At 38.1% G+C, this 12,897-nt stretch overlaps 2 protein-coding genes across 4 annotated transcripts in view; one reads left to right on the top strand and one right to left on the bottom strand.

Annotated features, from left to right (window-relative positions):
- LOC133639450 (target of Myb1 membrane trafficking protein-like) overlaps positions 1-12,897 on the bottom strand; it is an 862,139-nt gene that overhangs the window by 296,810 nt on the left and 552,432 nt on the right. The window lies entirely within an intron of this gene.
- rgs12b (regulator of G protein signaling 12b) overlaps positions 1-12,897 on the top strand; it is a 137,133-nt gene that overhangs the window by 484 nt on the left and 123,752 nt on the right. For 2 of the 3 annotated variants that reach the window (XM_062032581.1, XM_062032583.1), the window contains exon 2: positions 9,176-10,447. In XM_062032581.1, the coding sequence (XP_061888565.1) occupies positions 9,389-10,447 (1,059 nt within the window). In that variant the 5' untranslated portion in view covers positions 9,176-9,388. Of the gene's footprint in view, positions 1-68; positions 89-9,175; positions 10,448-12,897 lie in introns of those variants that run through there. The other variant, XM_062032582.1, reaches the window with a different exon arrangement.

Below are 12,897 nucleotides of genomic sequence, written 5' to 3'. Positions count from 1 at the left end.
CTCGTTAAAGTCTGTGTACGCCGCCGTTGCCAACGTTACATTCTATGCGCACTGTACGTTGGGGGGCGGGGCTAAACTGTAAGCAAGGGTGAGTGCACGTTTGGAGAAAAAACACTTTTTAACTTTAAAAAAAAATTATAAACAGAGAAGAACGCGTGTTATTTTCGTAAGTTTGTATCTGCGAACAACATGTCGTTAGCATACTGGCTTGTGAACCGCTAAGCCCTTGTATACAATCGTATTTATCATTAAGACCTCTAAACGCTGCGTTGAAAACAATTTAATTACCTTTAAAAGTCAGATTGGTTAAGTTGGTAATACAAGTCTGTGTATAAGATGTACCTTACCTGCAAATATGCCTGGTGTGTAAACATGCTTTCTATTGGAGAGAACGTCTTTGCTGGCACCTTTACAACATTTGGTGTGATTATGTCGGGCATTCCTAATCAAAACGCAGCCCGAGGGCAATTTTCGGCCGATGGTTAGTTTTTTATTGGCCCTCAATCAAAATGCAGCCATTTATAACACAAAAGCTCAGATAACATGTTTTTTAAAAATAGCTTATCATTTATTGATGTACTTTAAATTGGTTTAAGCATCTTTAATGTAGAAAATGTAACAAAGTGGCAATAGCATGCTTAAATGTTTCAGTATGTGGCCCTTGGTGGAAAAAGTTTGGACAGCCCTGGTTTATGTATATCTAGCCAACCTCCTGTCTACAGTTTTTTTTTAATAACTGTGTATTTTCATTATTTTAAGGATAGGTTAGGTACAGTACACTTCCAATAATGTTCCCTTTCCAAAAGTGAAATTTCAAGTATGAATTGCTAATGGTTTGTAGGGTTGTACGGTGTACCGGAATTAGTATAGTACCGCGATACTAATGAATCATATTCGGTACTATACCGCCTCTGAAAAGTACCTGTTGCCGCGGCCCGTCGTCTTCACGTCGTGTCATTGCTGGTTTACGAGCAGAGGAGCATGTTCGGCAGCGCACAATCACGGAGTACTTACAAGCAGACACAGTGTGTCGACAGAAAAGGGAGAACGGACGCATTTGGCTTAAAAACTAAAGATAAAGGTGAAGTTATAACACTTAAACGCCCTCAGGAAGAGGTGCTGTAAGACATGGCTAGCTAGCTGGCGGCTAAAGTCCAGCCCCAGTTTGCAGTGTTGTAGCTACTTCTAAATCACTAATCCTCGCCTCCATGGCGACAAATAAAGTACGTTTCTTACAAGTATCATCCCTGCAGGACGAGGAATAGCTAAACATGCTTCACTACGCACCGTAGCTCACCGGCGTCAGAATGTAAACAAACGCCATTGGTGGATCTACACCCGACATCCACTGTAATGATATCAAGTACAGGAGCGTATCTGGTCGATATTACTATGATAACGTCAATATTTTTTGGCATCACATCTTCTTTAGTTTTTTTTAAAATTCATATTATGTTTACAAACTCAGGAAATATATCCCTGGACACATGAGGACTTTGAATATGACCAATGTATGATCCTGTAATGACTTGGTATCGGATTGATACCCAAATCAAAATGACTTTGTGTCGCAGGCTGAAGCAAATCTTTGTTGACAAAAATGTTGAAATTTAATATTTATTCTACACATTTTTACAACATTAGAAACCATTAGTAAATCAGAGGTGGTATCATCCAAAAGTAATGTAAAGTATCAAACAACAGAAGAATAAGTGATCATTAAATTTTAACAGAAGTGTAGATAGAACATGTTAAAAGAGAAAGTAAGCAGATATTAACAGTAAATGAACAAGTAGATTAATAATTCATTTCCTACCGCTTTCTACCCTTAATAATTTTGACAAAATAATAGGATGGAAAATGACACAATATGTTACTGCATATGTCAGCAGACTAAACTAGGAGCCTTTGTTTGCTTACTTACTAATAAAAGACAAGTTGTCTTGTATGTTTACTATTTTATTTAAGGACAAACTTGCAATAAGAAACATGTTTAATGTATCGTAAGATTTTTTGTTAAAATAAAGCCAATAATGCAATTTTTTGTGGTCCCCTCTATTTAGAAAAGTATCGAAAAGTACCAAAAAGTATGGAAATAATTTTGGTACCGTTACCGGTACCAAAATATTGGTATCGGGACAACACTAATAGTTTGTAAAACAAACTTGAAAATATATGTTTTCTTTTGTGAATGAAATACACACATTCAAAAGTTGTAATGTGTCAAATAAATCAACTGTTCTCAAGAGATGATTTATCGTAATTTATTTGGCAATAGTGGTGGGCGATATGGCCTAAAATGTATATTTCGATACATATTTCAGCCTCTTGCAATAATGACATATTATTTGGCATATAATTGATGAAATAACCATTTAAAAATGGGTTACAAAGGATCCAAATTTAGTTGCTGACATAGGCGGTGATATTTGTGTAATTTTCAGTTGTATTATTTTTCCAAAACTAATATTAATCTACTTGATAATTTACTGTTAATATCTGGTTACAGTCTGTTGTAACATGGTTTTAGGGCAGGGGTCGGCAACCCAAAATGTTGAAAGAGCCATATTGGACCAACAAATCTGTCTGGCGCAGCAAAAAATTAAAAGCCGTATACAAGTTTTATAATGAAGGCAACACATGACGTAAGTGTCTGTATTAGCTATAATAGCCTACTATCAAAATGACTTTGTGTCGCAGGCTGAAGTAAATCTTTGTTGACAAAAATGTTGAAATTTAATATTTATTCTACACATTTTTACAACATTAGAAACCATTAGTAAATCAGAGGCTACTCAGAAGGTGAGATAACTCCTGGAAATTACTGGCTTTTAATGGCCAAAGTTATAGATGTGTGTGTCCAAGTTAAAGGAGGCTGTCTTCTTTTAATAGATTTATTACATTCTTTGGCAAGCTAGGTAATGTTTGCTGTGGTCTGGAACAACATGGCACACAAACAACTAAAATGCAGTCAATATATACAGATAATATGTCATGAGACATGCAAAACTAAATTATGTACAAAGACGATAACAGTAAAGGATATTAAATGAGCTCAAATACACCTACAAAAGAGGCATAATGATGCAATATGTACATACAGCTAGCCTAAATAGTATGTTAGCATTGATTAGCTTGCAGTCATGCACTGACCAAATATGCCTGATTAGCACTCCAACAAGTCAATAACATCAACAAAGTGCACCATGGTGCATTCACGCACAGCATAAATTGTTTGGTGGACAAAATGAGACAAAGGAGTGGAATATTTTACATGTGAGTTCAAGAACTGCCAAAATTAGTAAGACAAATATGTTCACCAAATACTCTCATCAGTGAAGCATACACACAAACATATTAAACAGTTGGCTTTCTAACAATTGGGAAGGTTTGTGTAATGTTTGTTCTCAAACAAAAAACATTAAAACAAAACAATAATTTTTTCTCCCCATCTTTTTCAATATTCAATCCCTTTTTAAAAATGCTCCAGGGAGCCACTCGGGTGGCACTAAAGAGCCGCATGGTTGCTGACCCCCGTTCTAGGGGTACACTTTTTTAAAAATGTAATAAACACTCATTCCTCTGTTGTTTAAATACTTTACATCAGTTTTAGACAATGCTACATTTTGGTATGGATCCAATACTAGTAGTTAAGGGGCAGTATTGGTCATACAAATAATATTGATACTTAAAATTTTCAAGATCATTAAATTATTCAAATTTTAATCAGACAAAAACACAGGATGGTGGTGTAACAAAATTAATTACATATTTCCTTATTGTCTTTTATTTAATACAAATTATACAACAAAGTCAATAGTGCAACATACTGTATTTAAACAAAAGCAAAAACCACTATTGGCTCTTATAACGATTTAAAAGGATAATACAAAAAATATAAATATTTATCTAATTTCTGTAGTATCGCCCATTAACTGATACTAAGTATCATTACTGTCAATATTTGTATTGATACCTTCTTTACATTCAAGAGCTCTATCTTAGCGGTTTGCTTTGCTTTTTTGTATCCTCCTCTGGTGTGTAACATAGCATGTTTAGGTATTTCTTGTCTTGTAGTCCTCCAGCAATGATACTTGTAAGAAATTTGCTGCCATGGAGGCGAGTATTGCTGACTTGGAAGTGGCTTGGCTCTATGAAGGGACATTAGTCGCTTGCAAGAATGCTGCATTGTGTTGAGGAGAGGCTTGTCACTGTCAGGTTTGCAGGATCCAGCTAGAATGTGTCATCAACATACATTTTTACGATGTAACGATAGTATTAAAATCTCTATTGTTGTCCAAATTCATATTATTTATATACTAGAAAAATATATAAATGCAACACTTTTGCTTTTTGCTCCCATTTTTCACAAATTCAACTCAAAGATCTAAAACTTTTACTATATACACAAAAGACCTATTCCTCTCAAATACTGTTCACAAATCTGTCTAAATCTGTGTTAGTGAACACGTCTTTGCCAAAATAATCCATCCCACCTCACAGGTGTGGCATATGAAGATGCTGATAAAACAGCATGATTAATGCACAGGTATGCCTTAGTCTGCCCACAATAAAAGGCCACACTGAAATTAGTATTATTATTTATTTATTATAAATTATTTATAATTATAAATTATTGGGGGTTGGGGGGTGGGGTCAGAAAAACAGTCAGTATCTGGTGTGACCACCATTTGCCTCACGCAGTGCAACACATCTCCTTCGCATAGAGTTGTTCAGGTTGTTGATTGTGGCCTGTGGAATGTTGGTCCACTCCTTTTCAATGGCTGTGCGAAATTGCGGGATATTGGCAGGAACTGTGGTTACATGTGGTCTGCGGTCGTGAGGCCGGTTGGATGTACTGCCAAATTCTCTGAAACGCCTTTCGGAGACGGCTTATGGTAGAGAAATTAACATTCAATTGACGGGCAACTGTTCTGATGGACATTCTGCAGTCAGCATGCTGACTGCACGCTTTCTTTAAAACTTGTGACATCTGTGGCATTGTGCTGTGCGATAAAACTGCACATTTCAGAGTGGCCTTTTATTGTGGGCAGCCTAAGGCACACCTGTGCAATATTCATGCTGTTTAGTCAGCATCTTGATATGCCACACCTGTGAAGTGGGTTGGATTATCTTTGCAAAGAAGAAATGCTCACAAACACAGATTTTGATATATTTGTGAACAATATTTAAGAAGAATAGGTATTTTGTGTATATAGTAAAAGTTTTGGATCTTTGAGTTCAACTCAAAAATTACAACATGGATGACAGGGAAAGGATGCTGTCAAAGTGGAGGCACGTACATAAGACTGCCCACTAAACGCCGCATCCTGAAGAGACGGTCAGAAAGTGGCTTGAAAATGGTCTGTAAAAAATTAGCTATGCAAAATTTTGACCTAAGAACCACCATTACATTTATGTAGACCAGAGCTTATTCAACTTTTGGATCTCGGCGCCCAATTTTTCTACTACAGAGGGGCTCTAGGGCCCAATCAAATACTAACACTAAATTAATCATCTTACTCGTGATTTCAATCATATTCAAAAACTATATCTAACCTACTTATAGTTTTACAGGATGAACATTGTCAGTTTATATAAAAGCATGTATTAATCACAAATAATATTATCAGGCTGATTAAGAAAATAATTACTAATCAAATATACTGCAAAAGAAGGGACTCATAAAAACTGATGAAAAACAAAGAAACATTCAATCACACAGTGATAAAATAAATAAATTATAACTAAATTAATAACAATTATTAATAATTAATATGTTTTTTTAGTAAACTGTCAATAAAATGAAAGTGTAAATTAAAATACAGCTTCTCCACTTTAGTCATAATTTTTGCGCTTAAAAAACTTCTCAATGACTTAAGCTTCAGATTTCTTCTGTTTGTTTGAGATTGTCATTACTGCCACCAGTGGTGGAAAAGTGTATTACAACTCAGTCCAGTTGCGACCCATATGGATCACAGCTGAGAAATTGTTGGGCCTTCCTCCATGGGGCACTCGCGGCCCAACATTGGGAACTATGGTCAAAAAACACAAATTTAGACCACAAGGAAGTGTTTTAAATGTAGAAAATAATCATAACATGACCTCTTCAACACAACAACATTTTATGGATATTAATTCTAGTTCTGCACGCACAAAATAATGCGAAATACGTATAAATGACGAGATCAACCTTTAAAAAAATGTCTCACACTTTATTAAATGTTCCTATCAGTTTACCGTAAAAGTGTTTGGACCAATGATACTCATTGCACAGCTTTCCAGCTTTATTATATGGTAGTTTTTAATGACAAATGCTAAATGACCATGTTGTGTTTGTTATGTGGAGTGCCCCAATGGGTAGGTTTGTCTTGTAACCCCGAATGACGTAATACCCTTCTTGTCCTTTGCTTCTATATACAGTGCGAAGGGGATTCTTATGGCCCTTCCTATTCGTTGCAGTTTGCCTGACACATGAAACGTGACAAATTGGGGTGTTCATTGTCCATTTTAGCCGCCGGGGAACTGCACTTTTTGGGGGGAATTTTGCCACAAGTAAGACAAGAACACATATATTTTTCTTTTTGAATGCATTCTAACAAGTAAATAAATGCGATAAAAAGTCTGCTTACAATGGAGTTTATGGCTATATTCTGCCTATAAATCCCTTAAAACATCCAAACACCTCCATTAAGGTTTAATATAAATACTGGAAGTATATATGTAATGGAGTGACAGGCACATTTATAATAACATGTAATATTTACATATTTTGATCATTTTTAGGCGTACACAGCGCATTTATTTAAAAAAACGCATCACAACGTTTGCTTTTTTTTTCAACAACATCACTGATTATTACTTACTTACTTCATGAGAGCCAACAAACTTAATAAAACAACCCTTACTGTACAATATCTGCTGTCATTAGATGCCGACTGGTAAAATCTTGTTTTATTCCCGCTTGGATGAAGAATGACTCATAATCCTCGTGAAGAAAAGCGGGATGGAACCAAGCGTGTTTTTGTGTCTTTCTTGCCATTACCGGGTCTAAACTGGCTGTCAAAGTGTACCAACTTGTCAGATAATGTGCTCATCCTTATCCTATCAAGGTGAGAGTCATTATTTAGGATCTACAACAAACTTCCACAAGCCCCAATGCGAGAAAGCAGTTCAGCAGCCGATGATGTCAACATAGCAGCACATAGTGATCTGTTCTAAATAGTTTGTGTGCGTTAGTGCTTATAATAACATTATCACTAATACATGGTTAATATTCATGTCGCAAAATGTAAATGGGGTATTGTTGGCGGTTTTTGGATGATTATTTATTGGGTTTTATAGGAGGAATATAAGACCTCCTATTGGTTCCATTGTAAGCGGACTTTATTTACGTTGTTATATAATGCATTAAAAAAAATACATCCGTCGTCTTGTCTTTCATCAGAATTGTGAACGATTTTACTTCCAAAAACTGCAGTTCCCCTTTAAAGGCCTACTGAAATGACCTTTTTTTATTTAAACGGGGATAGCAGATCCATTCTATGTGTCATACTTGATCATTTCGCGATATTGCCATATTTTTGCTGAAAGGATTTAGTAGAGAACATCGACGATAAAGTTCGCAACTTTTGGTTGCTGATAAAAAAGCCTTGCCTGTACCGGAAGTAGCGTGACGTCACAAGTTGAAAGGCTCCTCACATTTTCCCATTGTTTACACCAGCAGCGAGAGCGATTCGGACCGAGAAAGCGACGATTACCCCATTAATTTGAGCCAGGATGAAAGATTCGTGGATGAGGAACGTGAGAGTGAAGGACTGGAGTGCAGTGCAGGACACATCTTTTTTAGCTCTGACCGTAACTTAGGTACAAACTGGCTCATTGGATTCCACACTCTCTCCTTTTTCTATTGTGGATCACGGCTTTGTATTTTAAACCACCTCGGATACTATATCCTCTTGAAAATGAGAGTCGAGAACGCGAAATGGACATTAACAGTGACTTTTGTCTCCACGACAATACATCGGCGAAGCACTTTAGCTACGGAGCTAACGTGATAGCATCGTGCTTAAATGCAGATAGAAACAAAAGCAATAAACCCCTGACTGGAAGGATAGACAGAAAATAAACAATACTATTAAACCATGGACCTGTAAATACACGGTTAATGCTTTCCAGCTTGGCGAAGCTTAACAATGCTGTTGCCAACAACGCCATTGAAGCTAACTTAGCAACGGGACCTCACAGAGCTATGATAAAAACATTAGCGCGCCACCTACGCCAGCCAGCCCTCATCTGCTCATCAACACCCGTGCTCACCTGCGTTCCAGCGATCGACGGAAGGACGAAGGACTTCACCCGATCATCCGTGCGGTCGGCGGCTAGCGTCGGATAGCGCGTCTGCTATCCAAGTCAAAGATCTCCTGGTTGTGTTGCTACAGCCAGCCGCTAATACACCAAGCCCACCTACAACTTTCTTCTTTGCAGTCTCCATTGTTCATTAAACAAATTGCAAAAGATTCACCAACACAGATGTCCAGAATACTGTGGAATTTTGAGATGAAAACAGAGCTTTTTTCTATTGGATTCAATGGTGTCCGAATACTTCCGTTTAACTATTGACGTCACGCGCATACGTCATCCTACATAGACGTTTTCAACCGGAAGTTTAGCTGAAAATTAAAAATTGCACTTTATAAGTTAACCTGGCTGTATTGGCATGTGTTGCAATGTTAAGATTTCATCATTGATATGTAAACTATCAGACTACGTGGTCGGTAGTAGTGGGTTTCAGTAGGCCTTTAAATATCCCACAATGTGTTTTGTGGCAATTCCAACTTCGACCACAGCGTCAGTTGCACCGTAGAGTTGCGCTTTCCATGATTTTCAGCAGACTGCGTTGCAAAATGATTAACCCACGCCTTCATCCTCTCATGCGACATTCACCCGGGAATGGGGCCGTATGAATCCCTTCCCTACTGCACTGTCATCACAACATCTGGTTTCTGCAGTGTTGGTGGTAAAAGTCTGTAAGCCAAGTGCTGAAAATGCGACTTTGGCCCAAAATGATTGGTGTCTAAAAATTTAGTGCATCACTAATTTTGAAGTACTACAGAGTTTAGCGCAATTCAAGGTGCACCTATTGTAACAGAGTTCTGTTTGGTCTTTTGCGCAGATGGATAAGTCTATCAACTGGAGAAGCATGGAGGGGTCGACTTTAGAAAGGTTTGCCAGAGCTGAGTCCAAACTTGCACCCCTGTGCTGTATTTGCCACTGGATGGCAGGACTCTTTGACTAGAAGACAGTTGCTGGCTGGATGCCCTGTGCTCCTGCATGTCAGTGACAGAAATGTTTTGAGCAAACAGATGAGAGAAAATCCTCTGGCGCAATGTTCAAGCAAGTGGATTCATTACCAAAAAGACGTCCGCATTGTGGCAATGAGCCCAGCCGGTCCCAATCTCCTCCACCGCCCTGTGCCCAGCAGAGGAGACTCCGTGCTGTAGAAGTGGCACGAGGGAGGACGGGGTACGGTTTTACACTCTCAGGCCAAAACCCTTGTGTGCTCAGTTGTATCCTAAAGGGCAGCCCTGCAGATTTTGTGGGTCTACATTCTGGGGACCATATCCTGTCTGTCAATGACATCAACGTCTCCAAGGCGTCCCACGAAGATGTTGTCAAATTGATCGGACGCTGCACCGGCGTCTTGAAGCTGGTCATCGGCGAGGCAGAGCGCCACAAGCGACATCATCACCAGCAACGCAGTTCAGGTAGCCGTCACCACAGCAGCAACACAATGGCCGCACCTTACCAGGACTCATGCTCCAGTGACGATGAGTTGGACGGCCTTTACCACAACAGCGTCAACAACAACAACAACAGCACGAAGGCCAGTTGTGGACCTCATGGTGCTTGGTTCAGACCCAAAGTGGATTCCAAGCAGCTCGGCATCAACCGGGCAGAGAGGGTGGTGGCGGAGCTGCAGTCGGGAGGAATTTTTAACATGATCTTTGAGAATTCCAGCCATTCATCCAGCAGCTCCGACAAGGACCGACCCACACATAACTCATTGTCCAAACAACGCCCATCCTCCGATCCTGAGTTTCCCGCTCATCGAAGCTCCTCCCGCTCGCACAGCAACCCCGTCATGCTCTCTGAGGAGGAAATGGCCCAAGTTCTAAATGACGACTCTGTATTCGTGGACGCGGATTTCCAACATCTCCACCTTCATCATCAAGAGGAACAATACATAGACGTAGGTGACGGGCGTGACTTAGTCCTGGAGCCCAGTCAGGACATTGTCAACGTGGGCATGATGGTGGGTTACCTGGGCTCCATTGAGTTGGCCTCCACAGGCACCAGCCTGGAGAGTGACAGCCTGCAAGCCATCAGAGGATGCATGAGACGTCTGCGGGCTGAACAAAAGATCCATTCATTGGTTCTCATGAAGGTTGGTAAAAAGTGTCATTGTTAGGGGTGTCCCGATTTATTATTGATATCTGTCCGCTATCAGAAAAAAACACATCTCAGATGATAGCGTCCTGCATCTAATATAAGCTCCGATACAAGCAATCCTGCAGGGCCTTTAGTTGTGCAAAACTGGACAGCCAGTTAAAATCTAAATGTCTTCCAATAAGTACAGAAGTTTGATCTTTTCTTGTGTTTTATTTAAGTAATTTACAAACGGTAAACATGGTAGGCTATTTTCTACTAGGTGCTAACAGCTACACAACAGCTAAGCACACAATAGCACACAAGCTAGATATACATAACAGGCCAAAAGTTTGGACACACATTCATTCAATGGGTTTTCTTTATTTTCATGACTATTTACATTGTAGATTGTCACTGAAGGCATCAAAACTATGAATAAACACATTTGGAGTTATGTACTTAACAAAAAAAGGTGAAACAACTGAAAGCATGTTTTATATTCTAGTTTCTTCAAAATAGCCACCCTTTTGCTCTGATTACTACTTTGCACACTCTTGGCATTCTCTCGATGAGCTTCAAGCACACCTGTGAAGTGAAAACCATTTCAGGTGACTACCCCTCAAAGCTCATCGAGAGAATGCCAAGAGTGTGCAAAGCAGTAATTAGAGCAAAGGGTGGCTGTTTTGAAGAAACTAGAATATAAAACATTTTTTCAGTTATTTCACCTTTTTTGTTAAGTTTATAACTCCACATTTGTTCATTCATAGTTTTGATGCTTTTTTGTGACAATCTACAATGTAAATAGTCATGAAAATAAAGAAAACGCATTGAATGAGAAGGTGTGTCCAAACTTTTGGCCTGTACTGTATGTAATAAGTGTCTTTAATTGAACAATATTACAGTCGAAAATACCACGTTTGTCAATATAAACAAGTATCAAATACTTTGAGTTGCATATTACTTACAGATACAAAGACTCCAAGCCAGAAGCTTAGTAGAAGGTATCGAGTAACAACCGTGTCCGCATTATTCATCTTCCTGTGTCACGATGATTTTAATTCAACACTGGAAAAACTCACAATCTAACCAAGTGTATACATCTACTTTCTAGTCAAAACAATAAAACAAACTTAATACAAGTCACAATCCCCTGAATATTATTGTTTCAGTGAGAACTCTTTTTTTTTTAGGTAATAGATCTTCTGAGGAAAAATATACTACATTTTAGTTTCAGTTCAGTTTAGTTTCAGTTTATTTCAATGTAATTCATCACATATTTCCAGTTGTTTCATTACAGCATGTCCGAAAAGGAGTAGGAAGAAGCTGAGCTTATTTAATCCTACCCCTTTTCATACCATAGCAATTTTATCCTATTTCCTTGTTCCCTGTAAAATAACAGTGAACAAATAAATAATAAACAAATAATATACCATAGTAAGTAAATACATAAATAATCTTTGTCTCAATGAAAAACAATAAAAAAACAAACAAACAAAACAAAACAAAAAAACATTAATTTGTTATTGGACACAAAACTTCGCAATACTAGCAAGTATAGTTTTATTGCTAATTTCAAGGTCACTTTTAAGTTTTTAAAGCTTAAAAATAATGTCTTATTTCAAGAAATCTTATCAAGACAAATTTGACTTGTTCTATTGGGTGATTTTTTTTTGCTCATTACAAGCAAAAATAACTTGTGTTAATTTGTTTTTACTCTATTCAAGAGGGGCATTTTCTCCAGTGAACAAATTAGTGTGACCAAAAACAAATTAACACCTGACTTTAAAAGCATACATGTGTCATAAAGTTAGTGTTTTTCAGACCTACCATTGTTCCCTGAGTAGTTTCACTTGATCAGACATTTTCTAACTTTCTACATTATAAAATAATAAAATGATTCGTGCTGACATCGTATCAGATTATTACCGCTGTAGGTTGATACTCAAGGCTCCAATAGCGGTTTTGTATCGGAAATGAAAAAGTTGTATTTGGACACTCTCCTACTCATCATACATTATATTGGATGTTTGATTTGAATATATAATGTACTTTGTACTTTGTTACAAGTTCTTTCTTGGAATTAATAGTGTTTCTGACCTTTTTTATCAAAATGCTGGAACTTGGAACTTTATTTGGCTTATTTTGCAGCCGTACTTAATGAAGTAAAGCCTATTTGTCTAACACTCAGCGTTGCACAGTGCCCCTGAATGCCTCATCACTTGAAGAGCGCATGGACAGCACAGTGCTTGACTGATTCTGCTCCGAGAGTAGACTTACATAGAACTATTCATCGTTCTGCGTACGTTCTATTAACAAACCACACACATAATAAAGATGGTTAAAGGATTCACTGGCCAAAATCTGTCATCCATTCATTCATTTTTCACTGCACCAATGCTTGGTAATCTTTGTTTGGGCAGTCGATTTTAAGGAGCGATACGCGGGCAAACAGACTAGTTTGTTACA

The sequence above is a fragment of the Entelurus aequoreus genome, linkage group LG22, assembly GCF_033978785.1.
Source record: "Entelurus aequoreus isolate RoL-2023_Sb linkage group LG22, RoL_Eaeq_v1.1, whole genome shotgun sequence".
NCBI lineage: Eukaryota > Metazoa > Chordata > Actinopteri > Syngnathiformes > Syngnathidae > Entelurus > Entelurus aequoreus.
The sequence above is the reverse complement of the archived record's forward strand: the minus strand, read 5'-3'. Positions and strand labels throughout refer to the sequence as shown.